This window comes from Aspergillus mulundensis (genome assembly GCF_003369625.1).
Source record: "Aspergillus mulundensis strain DSM 5745 chromosome Unknown scaffold_2, whole genome shotgun sequence".
Taxonomy (NCBI): Eukaryota; Fungi; Ascomycota; class Eurotiomycetes; order Eurotiales; family Aspergillaceae; genus Aspergillus; species Aspergillus mulundensis.
In genome coordinates this window covers 1,389,988-1,410,432 of record NW_020797890.1, presented here as the reverse complement: position 1 = coordinate 1,410,432, position 20,445 = coordinate 1,389,988, and the positions used below count along the sequence as shown (strand labels likewise).

General features: G+C 55.1%; 7 protein-coding genes across 7 annotated transcripts; 3 read left to right on the top strand and 4 right to left on the bottom strand.

The window, feature by feature from the left end:
- Positions 1-36: 36 nt before the first annotated feature.
- On the bottom strand, positions 37-1,152 carry DSM5745_03135 (uncharacterized protein; the record flags this gene model as incomplete). The annotated part of the gene is made up of 2 exons (XM_026745151.1): positions 37-318; positions 370-1,152. The coding sequence occupies 2 exons, from the start codon at positions 1,150-1,152 to the stop codon at positions 37-39; spliced, it is 1,065 nt and encodes a 354-aa protein (XP_026606017.1).
- Positions 1,153-1,492: 340 nt separating this feature from the next.
- DSM5745_03134 (type I polyketide synthase) lies at positions 1,493-9,233 on the top strand (the record flags this gene model as incomplete). The annotated part of the gene is made up of 3 exons (XM_026745150.1): positions 1,493-5,977; positions 6,037-6,133; positions 6,184-9,233. The coding sequence occupies 3 exons, from the start codon at positions 1,493-1,495 to the stop codon at positions 9,231-9,233; spliced, it is 7,632 nt and encodes a 2,543-aa protein (XP_026606016.1).
- Positions 9,234-9,870: 637 nt separating this feature from the next.
- DSM5745_03133 (cytochrome P450) lies at positions 9,871-11,541 on the top strand (the record flags this gene model as incomplete). Its single annotated transcript, XM_026745149.1, has 4 exons — positions 9,871-10,300; positions 10,362-10,439; positions 10,491-10,861; positions 10,930-11,541. 4 exons carry the CDS (start codon positions 9,871-9,873, stop codon positions 11,539-11,541), a joined length of 1,491 nt encoding a protein of 496 aa, XP_026606015.1.
- Positions 11,542-13,060: 1,519 nt separating this feature from the next.
- Positions 13,061-13,951, bottom strand: DSM5745_03132 (NAD(P)-dependent oxidoreductase; the record flags this gene model as incomplete). The annotated part of the gene is made up of 1 exon (XM_026745148.1): positions 13,061-13,951. One exon carries the CDS (start codon positions 13,949-13,951, stop codon positions 13,061-13,063), a length of 891 nt encoding a protein of 296 aa, XP_026606014.1.
- Positions 13,952-15,253: 1,302 nt separating this feature from the next.
- DSM5745_03131 (uncharacterized protein) lies at positions 15,254-15,559 on the bottom strand (the record flags this gene model as incomplete). The annotated part of the gene is made up of 1 exon (XM_026745147.1): positions 15,254-15,559. The coding sequence occupies one exon, from the start codon at positions 15,557-15,559 to the stop codon at positions 15,254-15,256; it is 306 nt and encodes a 101-aa protein (XP_026606013.1).
- Positions 15,560-16,580: 1,021 nt separating this feature from the next.
- DSM5745_03130 (cytochrome P450) lies at positions 16,581-18,217 on the bottom strand (the record flags this gene model as incomplete). The annotated part of the gene is made up of 3 exons (XM_026745146.1): positions 16,581-17,490; positions 17,552-17,971; positions 18,033-18,217. The coding sequence occupies 3 exons, from the start codon at positions 18,215-18,217 to the stop codon at positions 16,581-16,583; spliced, it is 1,515 nt and encodes a 504-aa protein (XP_026606012.1).
- Positions 18,218-18,551: 334 nt separating this feature from the next.
- On the top strand, positions 18,552-20,439 carry DSM5745_03129 (uncharacterized protein; the record flags this gene model as incomplete). The annotated part of the gene is made up of 5 exons (XM_026745145.1): positions 18,552-18,833; positions 18,895-19,239; positions 19,297-19,705; positions 19,753-20,075; positions 20,128-20,439. The coding sequence occupies 5 exons, from the start codon at positions 18,552-18,554 to the stop codon at positions 20,437-20,439; spliced, it is 1,671 nt and encodes a 556-aa protein (XP_026606011.1).
- Between the last annotated feature and the right edge of the window lie 6 nt (positions 20,440-20,445).

Here is a 20,445-nt window from a genome sequence, read left to right as displayed (position 1 = left end):
AGGGGCTATAGGTGCTAATTGGCTCTGCCCCATCTACTAGCAAACCCTAAGTATATACCACTGCAGCCGCGCCTCGACCCCCTGGGGCTGAGCATGCAGTGGCACCACTGGCCGTGGTGTCATCTCGACAGGCTCAACTGGCCCCCGAATCTCATTTCCACACCAAAGCTCGCGCAGGAAGACACACCCCTCCGCCAGCCAAGGCTCTTGGATAGTCAACAAGGCGTCAAAGTTGTGTTCGCCCGGCCGCACAGAGAGAATCCTAGGCACCTCTGGCGGCAACCGTTTCACAAACTCCGTCGAACAGGACGTCGGAACCTATACAATTCTCAGTAGCCATTCTGAACAGAGCCAGCAATGGGTGCTTACCACCGAGTCGTTCTCCCCATGTACTACCCAGATCGGTGGGCAGTAGGTCCCTTTCTCGATAACTTTGAGCGCATCCAGTCGCGGATCCGGCCTCTGCGCCATCATGCGCGGAAGTCGTCCTTGCTGCAAAATGCATGCGACCAATCCCCACATTTCCAATACGTCTCCACGGGTTCGCACCGTACCCCTGGTCTTCTGAACATACGCCCGGATCTGCGCCTCTGCCTCTCGCGGCGGCGGAGGCATAGTCCCTAGAATTGGCCGTGGCCGCGCCATCTTCAACTCCGGTACATTGTAGTATAGCGGCGCATACAGGGTGACAACGGCTTTGATCGCGGCCTCGGGTCGCTGGAGCGCAGAATAGAGCGCGATCGAACCCCCCGCGCTGTGGCCGGAACAGATGATGCGGTCGAGATCAGGGCGCATCTTCCACCCCTCTGATTCTGCGAGCTCCGGCAATGCCCCTAGAAACCAGGTCCAGAATGTGTCCATGTCGTCGAGAATATCGGCCCCCGTGGCTTCTGGGAGCAGTCGGTAGTCCGGCGCAACAATCATCGCATTTTGCTCAAGCGCAAACTCCAGCAGCCAGTCCGGCCACCAGCCTTCGTATAGGCGGTCGCCGACTATGAAACCTCCTCCATGCCAGTAGACCAGCACGGGGACCGATTGAAGTTGAGGGGCATCTTCTGTTGTCTTCGGTGTGAAGATAGAGACTTCGATTGGGTGGTCGGCGACGACGGTGTAGACTAGGTCTCGACGATTGAAGCTGGTGAATTTACCCATCCTCGAATGCTGCGTATGGCGTTGCCCAAGTCAGGTCCCTTAACCACAATCAACGGATCTGGGTAGTGGAGATGGTGAGTGCCCCTGCTGCACAGTTCGGCCCCCAAGAACAGCTGAGGTCGAGTGCCTACAAGACTCCACCAGAATACTCAGGTGGCATCATGCTGGAGGATCGATTGCACAGCCGCAGTGGTATCATGCCCTGTCTCTTGCTTCTGAGGGTCAGCCCTATCTCTGCTGCAGGGACATATACTACGCTCGTCATTCCGCAGGGGCATCCAGAGCCCTAAGCCCAGTCGTTGCATCTCGATACCTATTTCCTTCTACCCTTTCATTCAACATGTCGCCCAGCATTGATATTGACATCCTCAGCGGCCACTCTCAGCCTACTACAACCGAGACAACTACCCATGCGGCAACGGTTCCAGCCGACCTCGACGTGGCCAGCGATACCACAACCACCACAACCCCCAAGATGAACGCGACACCAATCGCCATCTGCGGTATGGGCGTAAGGCTGCCCAGCGGAATCCGAAGTCCCTCTGACCTCTTCAACTTCCTCCTCAACAAAGGCGATGCCCGCAACGTCGTCCCCTCCGATCGTTACAATGTCGACGCCTACTATGACCCATCCGGCAAGCCCGGCACCATCAAAACGAAATACGGCTACTACCTCGACGTCGACCTGGCCCAATTTGATGCTACCATGTTTGGCATGTCCAAGACCGAACTCACTACCCTAGACCCAAGCCAACGCCTTCTCCTCGAGGTGACCCGCGAGGCCTTTGAAAGCGCCGGCGAACCAGGCTTTCGGGGAAGCAATACAGGCACCTTCGTCGGCGACTTCACCGAAGACTGGCAAGATGTGCAGAACATCGACCTGCTCAACCACCAGCCATACCTGATGCTGGGCAAGTCAGATTTTTCTTTGGCTAACCGCCTCGCTTTCGAGTACGATCTGGTCGGTCCCAGTGTCGTTACCAAAACCGCCTGCTCCGCAACAGCAGAGGCTCTACATCAGGCTGTGCTGGCCATTCGCTCTGGCTCCTGCCCATCCGCCATTGTAGCCGGCGCCAATGTCATTATCACTCCTCGAACCAGTATCTCCATGTCACAGCTGGGTCTACTCGCACCCGACGGAAACTGCAAGACCTTCGATTCCAGCGCCAACGGTTTTGCTCGCGGTGAGTCTGTGTGCGCGATTTACCTCAAGCGTCTGGAAGATGCCATCCGCGACGGTAACCCGATCCGCGCGGTCATCCGAGCTTGCGAGAGCAACGCCGACGGAGGCGACGGAACTCGAACATTCGGTACCCCGAACCCAAAATCCCAGGAGAAACTGATTCGCCACGCATATGCGTCTGCAGGGCTGCCGCTTGACGAGACCAAGGTTGTTGAGCTGCACGGTACGGGAACGGTCGTTGGAGACCCATTGGAGGCGTCGGCTATCGCGAGCTGCTTTGGCGGCGTTGAGCAGGTCTACATCGGCTCAGTCAAGCCGAACTTGGGACATGGAGAGGGCGCCTCCGCACTCAGTAGTATCATCAAGGCTGTGATGGCTTTGGAGAACAAGACTGTGTTGCCGAATATCAAATTCAACACGCCTAACCCGAAGAGTAAGCTTCCATTTGTGCTGTCGTGGGATATAGCTAACCTTCTAGTCCCGTGGGATCAAAACCTTGTTGTCCCGGTCGAGCCGACGCAGTGGCCTCGAGGCGCCCGGGAACGAATCAGCATGAACTCGTTCGGTCTTGGAGGGTCCAACGTGCACGTTGTTCTTGACTCTGCCGACTCCATGGGAATCCCTTCACGGCCATTCCGTCACACCATCGCCGACCGTCTACCGACTCACAAGTCGTTGCTTCTGCTCTCGGGTAACAGTGCGCCCGCTATTACCGAACTGGCGTCTAAATACGGGGAGTACCTGGAGAAGAACCCCGCCAACCTCGACGCCATGGTCTACACGCTTGCGGCGCGAAGAGAACGGTTGAAGTTGGGTAGTTACTGTATTGCAGATGGCCTGATGGTGGGTGAGCCCGTCACCCCGGCTGAGTCCAAGGGTGTTCGTCAGGTTGCGTTCATCTTTACCGGCCAGGGTGCGCAGTGGGTCGGTATGGGTCGCGAGATGCTCAAGGAAAATGCGGAGTTTGCTGCCAGCATCGAAGAAATGGATAAGACGCTCCAGTCAATTGATCATCCACCCAGTTGGTCGCTGGAAGGGCTGTTAACTGCAGAACCGTCTGAAAAGGATATGTTCAGCGCGACTGATATCTCGCAGCCCATCTGTGCTGCCATTCAGATGGCGTACGTTGATGCTCTAGCCGCCTGGAATATCAAACCCAGTGCTGTAGTTGGCCACTCCAGTGGAGAGGTTGCCTCGGCATATGCTGCGGGCGTACTGAACAGGAAGGAGGCCATCATTGCCGCGTACTACCGTGGCTACGCCTGCGCACGGTGTGAAATCCCTGGTGCCATGGCTGCTGTGGGTTTAGGACGTGATGATGTTGAGCAACACCTCAAGTCCGGTGTGGTGCTTGCTTGCGAGAACAGCAACGCCAGCGTCACCATCTCTGGTGACCTCACGGCTGTGGAAGGGACAATAGAGAGCCTGAAGCAGGCAGACCCCAACGTGTTCGTGCGCCGCCTCCGCGTACCCGTTGCCTATCACTCCCATCACATTAAGACCATTGGTGGTCTGTACAAGTCTCTAGTCGCTCCGTACATCTCCCCCAAGGCCCCGACAGTACCCTTTTATTCTACGGTCTACGGCCGACAGGTTCGAGAGAGCAAGGCGCTGGGTGCGGAATATTGGCAGCTCAACATCGAGAACCCCGTCCTCTTCCGCACCGCGGTTTCGCAGATGCTGGCTGACATGAACGACACGGCTCACCTTGAAATTGGTCCTCACTCGGCCCTGGCTGGTCCTTTGCGCCAGATCTACAAAGAGACCGGGAGTATTCAGACACCCTACACTTCGGTCGCAGAACGTGGCCAGGATGCTGCACATGTCTTTCTGTCTGCCATTGGTACGCTCTTCACCTTCGGCATCATCCCCACACCACCCGCCTCTGAACAGGCCTACACCCTCCCTGACTTGCCCACCTACGCCTGGAACTACGCCAACCGCTACTGGTCGGAGACCCGCGTCATGGCAGGCTGGAGATTCCGCGAGCACGCCAGGCACGAGATCCTAGGCCAGCGTATCCTCGAGAGCAGTGACGTTGAGCCCTCATGGCGCAACCTCATCCGTGTCCGTGACGTCCCCTGGTTGTCCGGTCACTGCGTGGAAAAGGACATTATCTTCCCCGCCGCTGGATGCATCGCCATTGCGGGAACCGCCATCGGCCAACTTACAGGCTCCGCCGCGTACACCGTGCAGAATGTGCATATCGCTTCGGCCATGATTCTGGAAGAAAGCAAAAGTGTCGAGGTTGTGACGACCCTCCGCAAACACGCTCTTACCGCCGCCGACAACAGCAGGTGGTGGGAGTTCACCATCTCATCGGAGAACAAGGGCATCTGGACCAAGCACTGTTGGGGTCTCGTCACGGAGGGTTGCGCAGTCTCTACCCCCTCTAACCCTGACGTTGCACCACTTGCACGCAGGGTCGACTCGAAGCGGTGGTACCAGACCCTGTCGCGCGCGGGCCTGAACTATAGCGATCGATTCGTCGGGCTACAGGACATTACTGCTAGCCCGGTTGACCTGCTTGCGTCTGCTGTCATTCCTGACATTCAGGTCCCCGGCGAAGAGTATGCCCTCCACCCGTCGACTCTCGACAACGTTCTCCAATCATGGTCCATTGCCGCCACAAACGGCGAGTACCGCCGACTCGACCACATGTTCCTCCCCACCTTCATCGAGCAGTTTTACGTCAGTGACAGTGGCAGACAGTCCCCGCTCCGTGTTCGCACAACCGCCAAGGAGTCTGTGGTGCAAGCCGAGGGTGACTCTTACGGTCTGACTGCCGAGAGCCAGGTAGCGTTCGTGCTGAACGGCTTCCACGCGAGCCGTATGGGTGGATCTTTCAGGCAGGAACCACCCAAGACAAACGCCTGGTCGGTTCAATGGCACCCAGCCATCGATCTCGCCACACTGGACACGCTCATCCGGCCAACAGGCGAGATGACCGATAGCGTCGCCCTAGCGGAACAAGTCTGCCTGCTCTGCGCGATGGAGATTGACGAGACCGCCGCTTCCATCCCCGTCGCTTCTCTCGCAAAGCCGTTCTTGAAGAACTACCTCGACGGAATCCGCAAGCAGCTTGAGCTGATTGATCAAGGTCTCTCCAAGGTCCCTGGTGCTTTGGAACTCAAGACGCTGGGCACAAACCGTGAAACTCGTCTGAGGAAGCTGGACGAACTCGTACAACAGGGCAAAGGCGGCCCTAGCGAAGTCTCCATCTCCGCCCTCTGCCGTGCCGCCACAAACATCGAGCCTGTCCTCAAAGGTCAGCAGTCCTATCTGGACCTCCTCCTCGCCGACGGCATGCTGCAGGGCATCTACGACGAGTACAACAGGTGGTCTGACACGCGCGACTTCTTCCGCGTGCTCGGTCTGAACAAACCGCAGCTGCGGGTTCTCGAGATCGGCGCGGGTACTGGTAGTTTGACAGCGGTTGTGCTGGACGCTTTGCACTCTGACGAAGGGGAGCGTCTGTATGGGGAGTATATGATCACTGATGTCTCGGCGGGTTTCGTCAACCAGACGAAGGAGCGGTTCGCTGAGTACCAGAACCTCAAGTATGCGGTCTGCGATATCACAGTTGATCCGCTGGAGCAGGGCTTTGAGGGCGGGAGTTATGACTTGATTTTGGCTTCTAATGTGGGTTGCCATCGATCTTTTGGCTTCTATTTGGGGACATCCGAGACTGACTGGTTTAGGTCCTGCACGCAACTCCCAACCTGCATGAAACTCTGTCAAGGTGTCGGTCTCTTCTGAAACCAGATGGGCAACTTTACCTGCAGGAGATTACGACCGGTATGTCAAAGTTTGTTTGATCTGTCGTTCATCATGTTAACAGCATCTAGAAACTCGACGAGCGGACGTCGTCTTCGGCCTATTCGAGGGTTGGTGGGTCGGCGTCGAGGACGGCCGTGTCGAACGCCCACTGCTCACTGAGCCCGAGTGGGACATCAAGCTGCGTCAGAGCGGTTTCCAGGGCATTCAGCACGCCGTCCGTGACAACTACCACCCTGATCTCTTCCTCATCAGCAACATCGTCGCCCGTGCGGCTAGTCCGGAGACTGAGCTTGGTGACATCTTGAGGGTTACTCTGCTAAAGCCTAATGAGACACTGGGTCAATTTGGGGAAGAAGTCAAGACCGCGCTGCAGTCCTCTGGATACGATGTGGATGAGCTCACTTGGGGATCTGGCGATATGTTGCCTGTCGACCAACTCATCGTGTCGCTCATGGACGTCGACGTCGAAACGCCCATGCTAACGGACATTGACTCAGACAACCTTGCAGCCTTTATCAACATGGCCGAAGATATTTCCGGCCAGGTCGTTGTTTGGCTAATGCGTTCCGCACAGATGGACTGTACTGATCCCCACCAGGGCAAGATGCTGGGTTTGGCGCGCTGCATCAGGTCCGAAATGGCCATTGACTTTGTCACCGTGGAATTGGACAACCTGAGCGAGAATACAAGCCACACGGTTGTCGACATCTTAGGCCAAGTACAGCGCGCCCAGAAGACAGCGACGGATGCCGAGGACAGTTTGGACATCGAGTCCGAGTACGTCGTGCAGAACGGTCAGGTTCTAGTCAGCCGATTCCACCACCTCGCTGTTGACGACGCCTTGAACGATGCTGCTCCTTCAATTGACGGGAAGCATCTGGCTCTCGTACAGCCCGGTCTGCTACAGTCTCTGTCTTGGATTGGCCACCGCCTGCCATCCCCCGTTCCCGCCGACTCGGTCCAGATCAAGCCCCGGTTCGTGGGTTTGAACTTCCACGACGTCGCGGAGGCCATGGCGATCATGGATCCCGAGGGCAGCACCGACGCGGACGGATACCACGGCCTTGGAGGTGAAGGTACGGCAACTGTGACTGCTGTCGGCGCAAACATTAGCCACGTCGCTGTAGGCGACCGCGTCGTCTTCATGGATGTCCCGACTGGTGCCTTCGCAACCGAGATCCAGATCCCCGCGGCGCTGGTTGCAAAGACTCCGGAGAACCTCAGCGACGAGGACGCTGCCGCCTTGACCGTTCCCTACCTGACTGTGATGTGGTCATTCCTCGAGAAAGCCCACCTGAAACGCGGACAGACGGTGCTTATCCACAGTGCGGCTGGTGGTGTCGGTATCGCGGCCATTCACATCGCGCGCTGGGTCGGCGCCGAGATCTACGTTACTGTTGGATCGAAAGAGAAGGTCAGGTTCTTGGTTGATGAGCTGGGTGTACCACGCGAGCGCATCTTCCACTCGCGCAACGACAGTTTCGTCGCGGATGTCATGCGCGTTACTAACGGGGTTGGCGTGGACGTTGTCCTCAACTCGCTCTCTGGAGAGCTGCTCCATGCCTCGTGGAGTTGCGTCGCGGCCGAGGGATGCATGGTTGATCTTGGAAAGCGAGACTTCCTTGGTCGGGGTCGTCTGGCTATGCGTCCGTTTACCGACAACCGGGCCTTCTTCGGTATTGACCTGTCTCCGCTTTCGATCCACAGCAAGCATAAGCTTGTTCCTTTAATGAACCTGATGATCGAGCTTCTTCGCGAAGAGAAGATTTTCCCTCTGCGCCCTACCACCGTCTTCGAGGCGGACAAGATCCAAGATGCCTTCCGCTACATGCAGAAGGGTGTCCATCGCGGTCGTATTGTCGTTCGCATGCCTTCCAACCCGGCCGAAGACAACTTGGGGTTGACCATGCCCACCCCCAAACCTACCTTCAAGGCTGATGCTGCTTACCTTCTTTCCGGTGGTATGGGAGGTCTCGGCCGCTCCGTTATATCGTGGATGGTAAGTCATGGCGCTCGCCACATCGCCGTCATGTCCCCTACTGCCGGTACACGCGAGGAGCACCAGGAGTTCGTCAAAGAACTTGCCGAGCGAAGCTGTCTGCTTCAATGCTTCTCTGGTGACGTGGCGGACGCGTCCTTCGTTCGCACCGTGGTGCACAATGTCCAGGAGACCTCCAACCGCCCCATCAAAGGTGTCCTCCAACTCGCCATGGTCCTCCGCGACGCGGGCTTCGTCAACATGGACCACGAGTCTTGGACAGCCGCCATCAACCCTAAGGTTGCAGGCACATTAAACCTACACAACATCGCCCCCAAGGAACTCGACTTCTTCGTGATGTTTGGCTCCGTCGCTGGAACCCTCGGCGCCTACGGCCAGGCCAACTACGCAGCCGCCAACTCCTTCCTCGACTCCTTTACGCGCTTCCGACATGGTCACGGCCTGCCGGCCTCCGTCCTTGACATCGCAGCCGTCGGCGACGTCGGCTACGTCGCGTCCAACAACGACGTCGCAGAGCGTCTGGAGCGCAACCTCTCCCGCTTCATGAGCGAAGCAGACTTCCTGCACGGTCTGCACCTAGTCCTCGAGCGCTCGCACGCCAAATCCATAACCCCCTCCCCCGCAACACCAAGCAAAGTGTACACCGCACCAAGCCAAATAATCCTCTACAACGAACCCGCCCGCCCTCTCTCAGACCCCCAAACAACCATGGCCGGTCGCCGCGACCCTCGTCTCTCCATCTTCCGAAACAACCAAACCGCCTCCGTCGAAACTGCCGAGTCCGGAAACGAGAAATCCCTCCGCGGCTTCCTTACAAGCCTCGCGGCCGAACCTGAAAAACTAAACGACGCTTCGTCGGCTGTCTTCCTAGCCACCGAAATCGCGCGACGAATCTACGCGTTCCTCATGAACGACGATGTGGAGATTGATACAGCGCAGACTCTGAGCGCAATGGGCGCGGACTCGCTTGTCGCGATTGAGATTCGCAATTGGTGGAAGCAGGCGCTTGGTGTAGATGTTACGGTGCTCGAGTTGACGAGCGGGACGAATACGCTTGGGGATCTGGGGGCGTTGGCGGTGGGAAGGTTAAGGGAGAAGTTTCTCGTTAAGGCTGCGTAGGATCACAACGTGGGCTTGTATATAGATGGGTAATTGGAGCTATGGGTCTTTTCTTTGCAAGTACTTCCATCCCTAGGCTGACCGTCCAAGGCCCCCCAGTTGGTCAATAGTGTTGGTAACTGGATTAGTTGAGTATAACCTTAGGACGTAAACCCTTAATAGTAATTGCTCTATCGCTAGATGACCCTATGCGGTGCACGTCTATTATGCGCTTACGGTAGTCGTCTTCTCATCTTGTTAAGTCTGTGACATTACACGACGAGGACACCGTGCGGTACCTAGACCTAGGGCTCTTGGTCCCCACGTGACTTGGTGATTTGATACTGGGCTTCACATTTCGTTGGCTCTGGTCGTGGATTGTGGTACTGAATTGCTAGAGCATAACTGTATGAAGCTGGTCTTTTACTCAGTCGCTTAGCCTAGAGACAACAATGATAAGATCCAGTTTCGGTTGCGGGGTGGCACCACGACCAGGCCGACTCTTAAGGCTGAGCGGCCCTAGCGGTGGTGCCACGGGCAAAAACATCACATCACGATTAGCCCTAACTAACCCAAGCACTACCTGCTTATAAACACACGGCCTCCATTGGACGTCCGCATTCCCAACTGCACAGGCTGGCAAAGTCTCTCGCTCGCCATGGAGTCCGCCATCACCACGATCAGCCCGACAACATGCGCCCTCCTGCTGATCGCCCTCTTCGCAGCCGCACGCAGCATCCTCTCATCAAACAAAGGCAAACCCTGGATCCGCGTCGGCCGCTCACCCGGATTCCTCGGGTTGAACCGCAAGAAAGCCGCAGCGGAGTTCCGAGCAAACGGACGGCAGATCATCAGAGACGGATACAGACGGCACAAGGGGAACAACTTCGTCGTCCAAACCGCCAACAAGGAACAGCTCGTCATTGACCCCAAGTACCTCCCGGAGATCCGCATGCTGCCGGAGACGAAGATCAGCCATGCCAAGGTTATCATCGATAACCTGGTCGGCGAGCATATTGGGGCGGAGATGGCGATGGAGGGGGCGCAGCATATCGATGCGGTTAGGGGGCCTGTCACCAAGAATCTGAGTACGCATGACACCTGCAACGGACCGCCTCTTGAAGAGAGGGCTGATGATGTGGATTGCAGACAAGCTCGTCCCTATGATGGCGCGCGAGTACAGACGCACGAGCGAGTTCCTGTTCAGCCAGATTGGGCGTGATGGCAGTACGTCTACCCACCAATCCCTACCCCACCGTCTCTAACGCAAAGGATCAGACCAAGTCAACGTGTACCAATTCTGCTACGCCACCGTCTCAAGCATCACCTCGGCAGTCCTGATCGGCGAAGACCTCACCCACATCGGCGGCTGGAACGAGATCGTCATGGAGTACTTCCCCGAAGCCTGGCGGATCCGCAACGCACTATGGCACTGGCCCCGTCTTCTCCGACCGCTCGTGAAACCGTTCCTCGTGCGAACCAACCAGCTCGACGCCATCATCGCCAAGGCAGAGACGTTCCTCAAGGAGCCGGTCCGCAAGCGCCGCGAGCCGAGTAACCACGACGTGGACGTGCTCAAGTTCCTGGCGGAGTACGGCGAGAGCGAGCGGAAGATCGCGATGCAGATTGTGGGGATCATCACCGGTGCTGTATGTGCCCTATCAAGTTTCCACTTCTGTGTATGGGACGTAGAGAACTGATGTTGCGTGTGGTGTAGCTCAACACATCAACCCACGCCCTCACCCAAGCCCTCTACGACCTCGCCGCGCACCCGCAATACATCGACGATATCCGGACCGAAGCCCTCAACGCCCTCTCATCCGAGGGAGGCCAGTGGACGTTTAATGTTACGAAAAGGCTACACCTCCTCGACGCCTTCCTAAAGGAATCCCTCCGCCTGTTCGCCCCAGAAGGTCTCGCCGTCACGCGCGTCGCAACGTCCCCGATAACCCTAAGTGACGGCACGCACATCCCACGCGGAACCTACCTCTCCGTCGCCGGCGAAGCAATGGCCCTAGACAACGACTTCTACCCGCACGCATCGGAGTTCAACCCGCGCCGGTTCCTAGGAGACGACGGGAAACCGGTCACGCCGGAGTCCGTGTTCCATGGGATTGAGGCGGGCAATGGGGTGTGGGGGGCTGGACGGCTGACGTGTCCTGGGAGGCACTTTGCGAGCGCGATGGCGAAGATCATTGTCGCGAGTCTGGTGATCAAGTTCGACATTGCGTTTCCGGGAACACAGAAGGAGGGGCCGCGGGGCGTCGAGGATGATTGCAATTATGTGCCGGATTTGGGGGCGATGGTTGTGCTGAAGGAGAGGGGGTGATGGACGAGTTCCAGTCTAGTTGGCTACGGACGAAGCAAGGCCTAGAAAGATGTGCTGCAAGTAGTAACGCTTATGGACTCAAGATAAACTGACAAGATCGTTAGGGTTGGGCCGTCAAGCTTTCGCCATAGGTTTAGTCTTTGATTCCAGGGCTGTCTAGATCACAGATGGCTACACGCCGTGGAATTGAGTGAGGGTACCTTAGCCCACGATATAGCTTCCTCCAGAAGATCTGTGTGCATAGAGCGTCTAATAAAATCACACCATGGTATAGTTGACGGCCTTGGATATGAACGTCGACCTCGTTCCGCTCATTCACTTCGGGGTACCTGAAGTACCGTTGTCCAGAAAAACTATGGCAGGGCAAGGCAAGGCGCCTACTTAGCATGGCAAGCCAAGCGAAGCACAGAGTTGAGATGTATCCTACACGCTCAATGAACACTTCTTCCATGCCGAGCTCTGGACTTGTCCTACTAGTCCTCGAACCGGCACTCGCACTCGCAACGGCAGATTGAGATCCAGAATCAGCCTGGAGACGACGTTCGACATCCCGGAACGCCCGCGTGGCCTCTCTAACGAATCCATGGGATCGGCGCATTGCCTCGCTGCAGTCGACGGCGTCATTCAGCATGATCACCGTGACCATGTTCTCGATTCGTTGATCCTGCAGCCTGGCGATGATTAGTATACCGTCAACGCATTCGTCGGAAAGTCATTCTGTATATTAGACATGGGAGGCAACGCATGAGGTCCGTCTCAAGATCATGAGATACGTCGACCCCATAGATAAACCTACTTGGATATTCGGGGCTGATGACGCCAGATCTGAGTAACAGAGAACTACCCCCGCATCTGAGGCATTGTCGTGTAGATTCCTCCTTTGTACAACCTCAGGTAGCAAACACCATCGACTCTCTCACTGCCCATCGACTGAACCACCAGAACCGAACTCAAAAACACCATACACCAAGATGCCCCCTTCCGCTCAGGTCGTTGATCGAGCACGCAAGATGGTCAGCACGCTTGCAAAGGAGGCCGACTCACAGTATGGATCCAGCTAGATGGCCGTCTCCATCTACGACACGGCGTGGCTGGCTATGGTCCGCAAGGACTCCGACTGGCCCTGCAGAGACCCCTACCCAATGCAGGTGGACGGCATGGGCATGCTTGAATCGGCCGGATTGGAATAGGGACTTAGGGCTATGCGGGTCATGTGCTGTTTCAGTCGAGACAAATACGGTACATTTTACGATCAACAACTGATCATGGAAGGCTTGAACCTCTTGAGGACGCTGTTTTAGGAACCCAAACCAAAGCATGCGGTGGACTCTCGTCACCTCCTGACCTGTCGAAGCATGTGTATACGAAGTGGGTTGGTAGTAATAGGGGCCTTTCAGAGCATGGGCACCTTGGTTATGGTACGTAGATTTTTCAAACACAATCGGTATCCAAGGATTGTCTACTTCCTCCTCTCACTAATCATATCATCACTTATGCTACCTTAGAACCTCGGACCATCCTATCTCTCCACCCCCATAAACTCAACAACGGCCGAAACATCCGCCCCGCCAAAACCCCCCTGAACCGCACGCTTCATAAGCCCCAATATCGGAAGGATAAACGCAGCGGTTACCCCGGCGTCCTCGCTCGCGCTAACAATATTCTCCATGCCCGCTACCTGCATCGCGATATTGGACCCCTGCGTCGCGTAGTCCCCGCTGTCGATCTGCTTCGCCAGGGCAGCCAGATACTGCGTCATTGCAGACAGCCAGGGTGTCAGGAGCTGCGAGACGAAGTCCTCAGCGCTCATACCGGTCTGCAACCGCGCGGATCTAGCCAGTGCGGTTGCGTGCAGGAAGCCCGAGAATAGACCGTACATTCCGGATAGCAAGGCCAGGTCGTGCAGCGATGCAGAGCCGGGGTCTGCGCCGAGGTACTTGGATACACCCAGATGCGCGAGGTGGTTCTCGACGCGTTCGAAGACCGTGCCGTCGCCACTGTAGAGCAGCATTGAATGAGGCGACCCCGACGCAATCATATCAGGCACCGCCATGATCCCGCCGTGGATATACTCTGCCCCAAGTGAACCAACCCACTCCGAGAGTTCGCGCGCTTGAGACGGTGTCCCGTTGGTCAAGTTGACGATGGTTTTGCCGTGCAGCGCTTGGATTCCCTGGGCGAGGGTATCCTTGACGGAGGCGTTGTCGAGGAGGCAGAGGATAACCAGGTCGGCGGCTTCAAGGCCCTCGGTTACAGTTCTGGCTTGACTGGCGCCCTTTGCGATTAGGCCTGAAGAATGAGCTTTTGAGGCCGTGCGGTTCCAGATTGTTGTGGTGTAGCCTTTGTCGAGGTAGCGGTGGGCTAGGGCTTGGCCCATGGCGCCGAGGCCGAAGAGGGTGATTTGGGACATGGATGTGGGATTGATAGATGAGTTTGAGAGATTGCGCTGGTGAGTTGCTTGACTTTCCTGCAGACTGCAAGAAGCCTTTATATCTCTTTGCGCAGCCGTCGCCATGTTAGTTGTTTTAGTGCATTAATAATGCTATCCTGGGCATTGTCTAGGTATACAACGATGCCTCCTCGTATTTTCACTTGGCGCTTATCAATCCCTCCTCATAGTTTTCACTTTCATGCCTACTTTGATATTTGTAGAATAATCAGAAAATCTGACGAGTACATAAAGTTATGACTCACCTCTGGTGATTGGTACTTGGCGTAAGCAATTCGCATGGAGGGAATCAACGCACCAAGATGAGGAATATCTAGGGCTTCGTCAGGTCCCACATTATACGAGTCTAATAAACGTCGAAATTCAATGCGATTTGATGAACAAATTGATTGGCGTTATCAAGCACTAAGCAGCGGCCTCGGTTCACGGCCATATGTTACCGTAGTTTGCCGTGGCTTATGGTACCTAGGTAGTAGATAGGGTTACCCCGTTGGAGCAGGGAGTGCCGGATAGATATCCTAGATTACCTAAACTCTAGAAAACAATATCACAATAGATAGACTGGAAAGTAATGCGTCCTCCTCCACGTTGAAACAAGCGTCAACGCACCCCTCTCAACCCGGGGAGCCCTGTCTGTCTGTAAATGCTTTGGTGGTTGTGAGTATTTAGATACCGTAATAGTGTGGGAAATTGTAATATACAAGAAGTTTCAGAGGGTGACTGGTGGTGACTGGTGGTGCCTTTTATCCATGTGAGAGTTTCGCCGGCTAATAGTAGTAACCCAGCTGCTGTACATGTAGATTTATTTGCCCCTGATGAGAACAGGAGACTCATCAGCGCGACTTGCTTACAACTCACCCTTTACCAGTGTTTGACCCCCCGACTCCAGGGTGCATGTGAGTGATGGCTTCTAGACCAGAGTGAGATTACCATACTACCCCTCCAACTTGCTTTGGGCCAGGTTTAACCTACTTTGTACCTACCAAGCCAAAGAATATAAGCACCACCTTGCATTCACATATAAGTGCAGGAAAACACCTAGCTAAGAGTAGAAAAACCTACGCTGAGGCTTGCAAAGACCAAAGCAAACATCATTATACTTAGGCAGTTGCTGAAAATCCATAAGGCAACCTTTCCTGCTCGCTCACCCTGGCTAGAAACTTCTCTGTCACCTATACAGAGGCTTTAGCAACCAAAACCCTGCTAGAAGTTGTGTCTGCCGCCTAAGGTCAACTGAAGTACATACATTGATTTCTCCCGAGGTCATATCCATTCTCCGTTGCCCATGACGGGTATGTCCAGGTCGATCGGGCTGTCCAGGTCGCCCTCGATCTTAGGCTTATTGTCAAAGGTAATCAAAAAATCGTTTTCGCCGATGTGGCCCTCGAATTGCTGTTTGCCTGTGAGCTCGTCCTTCCCATCGTACTGTAATTTGGCCATCGCCCAGCCGAAATCGTCGAGCGGTTCGTAGACCCTAAGAGCGCATTTGTATTCTTGACCATCCACGTCGAATATTGCATTTACTTGATCTTGATCGATCCATTGGAATGATCCGTTGGCCTCGGGCATGGTGATGACTCGGATGCTGTATGGGATGAAGCTTATAGCTTGGTTTGTGGTGTGGCACCCTTTGATAGAAGAGTTGATAGCGGAAACCCGAGATTAGAATTGTCCCACAAGATATGAAGGTGGTTTTATAATCGAAGTGGTTACTGCTGGTATGATTTAATAGATTATCTAGAGTGGCTTGAGCGATGATAGGGCTTGAGTGAGGTGTCAGCATCACCACTACCTCTTGCATGACGTACACCATTTTCTAGGGTATGATAAGCAGCATATTCATCCTAATGCACCATGTTCTGTTAGCAAACAGCTGACTACATCTTCGCAATATCAAGTATAATGTCTGTCGATGATTCATTAGTTGATATCATTGCACACGTGTTATGATCTCCATGCTGCTTACAGACTCGCTTTATCATCCATAACAAAATACCGATCGCCTGCAGGGTGCTTACTGGTATAGCCGGACAGCAGAGCATGGCCAAAGTTGCGCCCGAGTCTATGGATGAAGATGATAAGCTCTCGTTGTGAAGTATTCCCATATTTTGAACATATGTCGTTCCATAAACTATCAGGGATGTATCCAGGTAGCACCTTCTCAATGTCATGTACAATTAGACAAGGCCGTGGAAGGCTATGGGGCCACGTTGATGTTAGAGTCATTGTAGACATGTGTCTCAAGGTGTGCTTTCTCGAAAGTCACAAGTCATTTCCATTGATGATGACCACACTGAAGTTACCATGACTTTCGCATTACAGACCCTTGTTGGCGGAAAGGATGGTAGATACTTGGTAGTGATGCAGTCGGACATTCGCAATTTGGAAGTTTTAGCTTCAAGTCTAGGAAATGTCAGCCGCCGTCAAGTATTCGATTAGTTGGTGTCTGGGGTCCGGCTTGGATGGCCAATCCTTGGTCAAACCTATAGGCATGCGGATACCTCCATTTATAGCCAGGTGAGAGAGGCCGGACAGCATATAGGCTATTATGCTGACAGAAGAAAGAAGAGGACAATTTTGATAATGACAACTACCCACTCGCCAGCGTAACCCTCGTCAGACTATCCCCCATATCCAACACCCACTCACCCATTCCATCATCCCGTTCTCTGACCACAACCCTAACATCCCTCTTTGGCCGCGGCAACGACGGAATCTCCATCCCCCTCAGCGCAGGATTCTTCTCCCATTTCCCCTTGACGGGCTTCAAATCCGCCCGGCAGACTAGCAGCGCAGTTATGATCAGGATCTCCGTCGAGGCGAACTGCCGGCCTGGACACATATGCGGCGCCATGCCCCATGGCTGGAAAGCGCTGGGGTGGATTTTCTGCGTTTCGTTCTTTTCCTTATCCCTGTTCGGGACGAACCGGTAGGGATCGAATTCGTCTGCATCCCCACCCCAGATAGCGGTGTTGTGGTGCGTCGGCTGCGCGGGGATTTGTAGGTACCCGCCCTTCTTGAGGAGATACCCATCCAGCATGGTATCCTCCGTAATCGCCCGGAAGCCAACCTGGTAGTGACGCATGCGTTGGGTTTCCTGGTACGCGGAGAGGAGGGCATGGCATGCTGTCTTGAGGGGCGCAACCTTGAGGACGAATCGCCCACCTTCAGGTTTGACGGCCTTATTCCAGACCTCGGCGCGGACATCCTCAAGCAGTATGGGGCGTGAAAATATCTCGTAGAGTGTCCAGAACAGCGTCGGTACGGTGTTCGGGTACGCTGCGTCCGAAAGCGTCGCTTGGATCCGGGCGATTTCGTCGGCGCTGAAGCCGCCTGCGACTAGGATCTTTTGGCGTTCGCTCACGAGGAGAGAGACGTCGTCGGGCATGCCTTTCGCGGAGTACTGTTTGAATGCGTCCCATACTTTGGCGCGCGCTTTGTAGCCTGTGCCCCAGATGTCTACGCCGATCATGTGGCCTGGTCGGTGCTCGTCCCAGATCCTGAGGTTTATTAGCATGGTCACTTAGTGTCGGGTAATCTGAGTCGGTTTTGACGTGCCACATAGCCTTTTCAACTTCCGGGTCCTTAAGCGGGTGCTCGACGCCATAAAGTCCCGCAGCGGTAGCCTGGACGACAGCATGCTGCGCCCATTCGAGCAGGCCAACTTCACCTCCTCTATTCAATAAAATCCCTAGCTCAGCTAGTGCCTGGTTTCCCATGCGTAAGTTCTGCTCGTTCAGCGCTGGCCCCGGCGCAAGCGTCTGCTTCGTCGAGTGGGCGTACTTCTCAAGGAGGTCATCATGGAAGAGCGCATCCGCCTGATCACTGAGACGTGCGTGAATCTTGTTATGCGTTTTGAGGAGTGGGGTGAATGTTAGCGTTTTGGCCTTTTGGGCGAGCTGCGTGATGCGCGGGCTATTGGTGATGTAGACTTTGAAGTTGAAGACGCCCACGGTATAGATTTCTGCGCACGTGGTTTGGCTATTACATGGCGATCAATAACTGCTTAACCTGGTACTTCGACGCAACTACTCGGACGTACCTCATGTGGTTATAATAGCCGAATCCATGGCGAAGAAATCCCAGGAAATGGCCGATGATGGGAACTGGGATGGAAGGGTTCACGCGTCGGGGCTCGCGCGCGGCATCGAATAATGCAAATATGTATTCGATGCTGTAGGCGAGGATATATATCGCGATGACGACCAGGATTTCTTCGCGGAGCATTTTTAAACAACACAAGATAGCCTGAAGGTGGAGCTCACCTACCCAAACTGTATCTGTATGCTGGAGGTAAACGCCAAATTCAGTTATAAGGGCGCCATATTCAGCCCTCGACTATCATACGGTCGCTGACGACTCGAAGATCTGCTACCTTGTGTAATGTTTGTATGAGTCCTGGGGCTGAATGTGAGACCACGGTGGCACCACTCTGGCGATGCATGGGGGCCATCGGCGAATTGAAGGATCTTCCAAGCTGTGCATGGAGCGGACAAACTTGAACATTAGTGGGCATAGAGTCCTCAAGTACTGCTTCGAGCCCTACGTACAGTTATTCATCATGATTTTCCATCCGCCCTCATGGCTCCCCGCTATTCCAGAAGACCTGTCCAAAGTTGGGACAGTAGGCGAGTTCGTCCTTCGTGGACCATCTAGCGCACAAGAGTCAGCAACTGAAAGCAAGAATCCTCTCGTTTCTGCCGACGGAACGAAGAGGAAGTCCTACCGGCAGCTCGCCGAGGATGTCGAAGCCCTAGCTGCGGGCCTTGCGCAGGAATTGCAATGGTCTTCCAACGAGTCTGCGCAGGGTGACATGATAATTGGGATTTGGTCCGAGAATACTGTAATTCACCATCATCCCTGGGATCTTTGTGGAAAAGCACGGGACTTTGCTGACGGTATAGGTCGACTACCACACATATTGCTTCGCGACGCATCGCCTTGGCGGCACGAGTCTCGTTCTCCACGCAAGCACGTCATCTGAAGAGAACATCAGGCATCTCAAAGCCAGCAACTGCAGTGTTTTAATTGTGTCTCCTGCGCTAGTCGAGGCCGGTCGTGCTGCGGCAGCCGCTCTGCGGGGTCTGCGAGTGTATTTAACTGCGTCTCTGGCTGAAGACAGCAGCAGCGGATTCAAGACCATTGAGCAGTTACTGGAGTCGGGAAGAACGCTGGGCCCTGTACCAGTGCTGGGGAAGCCATGTCCAATCGCCTATTTGTGCGCGACGAGCGGAACGTCTGGGGCGCAGGTAAGCCTTAACTTGATATCGGCTGATCGCGAAACCTGACAGACAATGTTACAATAGAAACTCGCCCGCCTAACTCACAGCGGCATCATCACAAACATCCTTCAAATGAATGCGGTAGCTAGTCTATCGCATAATCCCGCTGGAGAGGTTGCGCTGGGGTGTCTCCCGTTCAGTCACGTCCAGGGTCTGGTGGCCGCGCTGAGCCACATCTATCTGCGCGATGAGCTTATAGTCCACCCGACCTTCGACATGAAGGCCGTCCTCATGTCCATCCAGGTGCACCGGATTAACAGGCTCTACGTAGTCCCCGCAATCCTCGCAGCCCTTGTCGCCAACCCATTCCTTTTCAAGGCGTTTGACCTGTCATCCGTGGATAAGGTTCTTGTCGGTGCTGGAGCCCTCGCCCACGGTCTCTACACCCGTGTAAAAGCCGCGCAGCCAGGGTGGGCGATAACGGTTGGCTATGGTGTGTGTCCTCTGAGATGGTAGCGAGCTATGACTGACGCGCTGCAGGTCTGACTGAAAGCTCCGTCGGTGTCTCATTGAGCAGCCCGCACGAATATCTCCCTGGCTCGATCGGAGTCCTCTTGCCGCTGTATCAGGCACGTCTTGTCCGCGAAGACGGGAGCGAAGTTGAGGGTTTCGACGAGCCCGGCGAGTTACTCCTAGCTTCGCCCAATCAAGCAGCGGGATACCTCGGAGACGACGAGGCCACAGCCACAACCTTCCGCGATGGCTGGCTGCACACGGGCGATGTTGCTCTATTCCGCCAGAGTCCGAAAGGAGACGCCCATCTCTACATTGTCGATCGTCTCAAGGATATGATAAAGGTCAAGGTAAGCCGTCCGCCCATATCCTGGTTCGGCGTATATGCTTATAAGTTAGCAGGGTATGCAAATATCGCCCGTTGCGATCGAAGACTGTCTGCGTCAGCATCCCGGCGTCGTGGACGTTGCGGTCATCGGTGTCCCAGATTATCTAGCCGGAGAACGACCAAAGGCATTCATTGTTCCCGCCAAGAAGCCAGCGGAAGGAGAGGTGGAGGCACTTTTTGACGATTGGGACGAGTTTGTGCAGAGCAAATTGACTGAGTTGCACTGGCTACGCGGTAGGTACGAGCTGCTGGAGGCATTGCCGCGGACGCCTTCGGGCAAGGTGACCAAGGGTGTTTTGCGGAGGAGACAGGAATCGAAGGATTGAAGGATC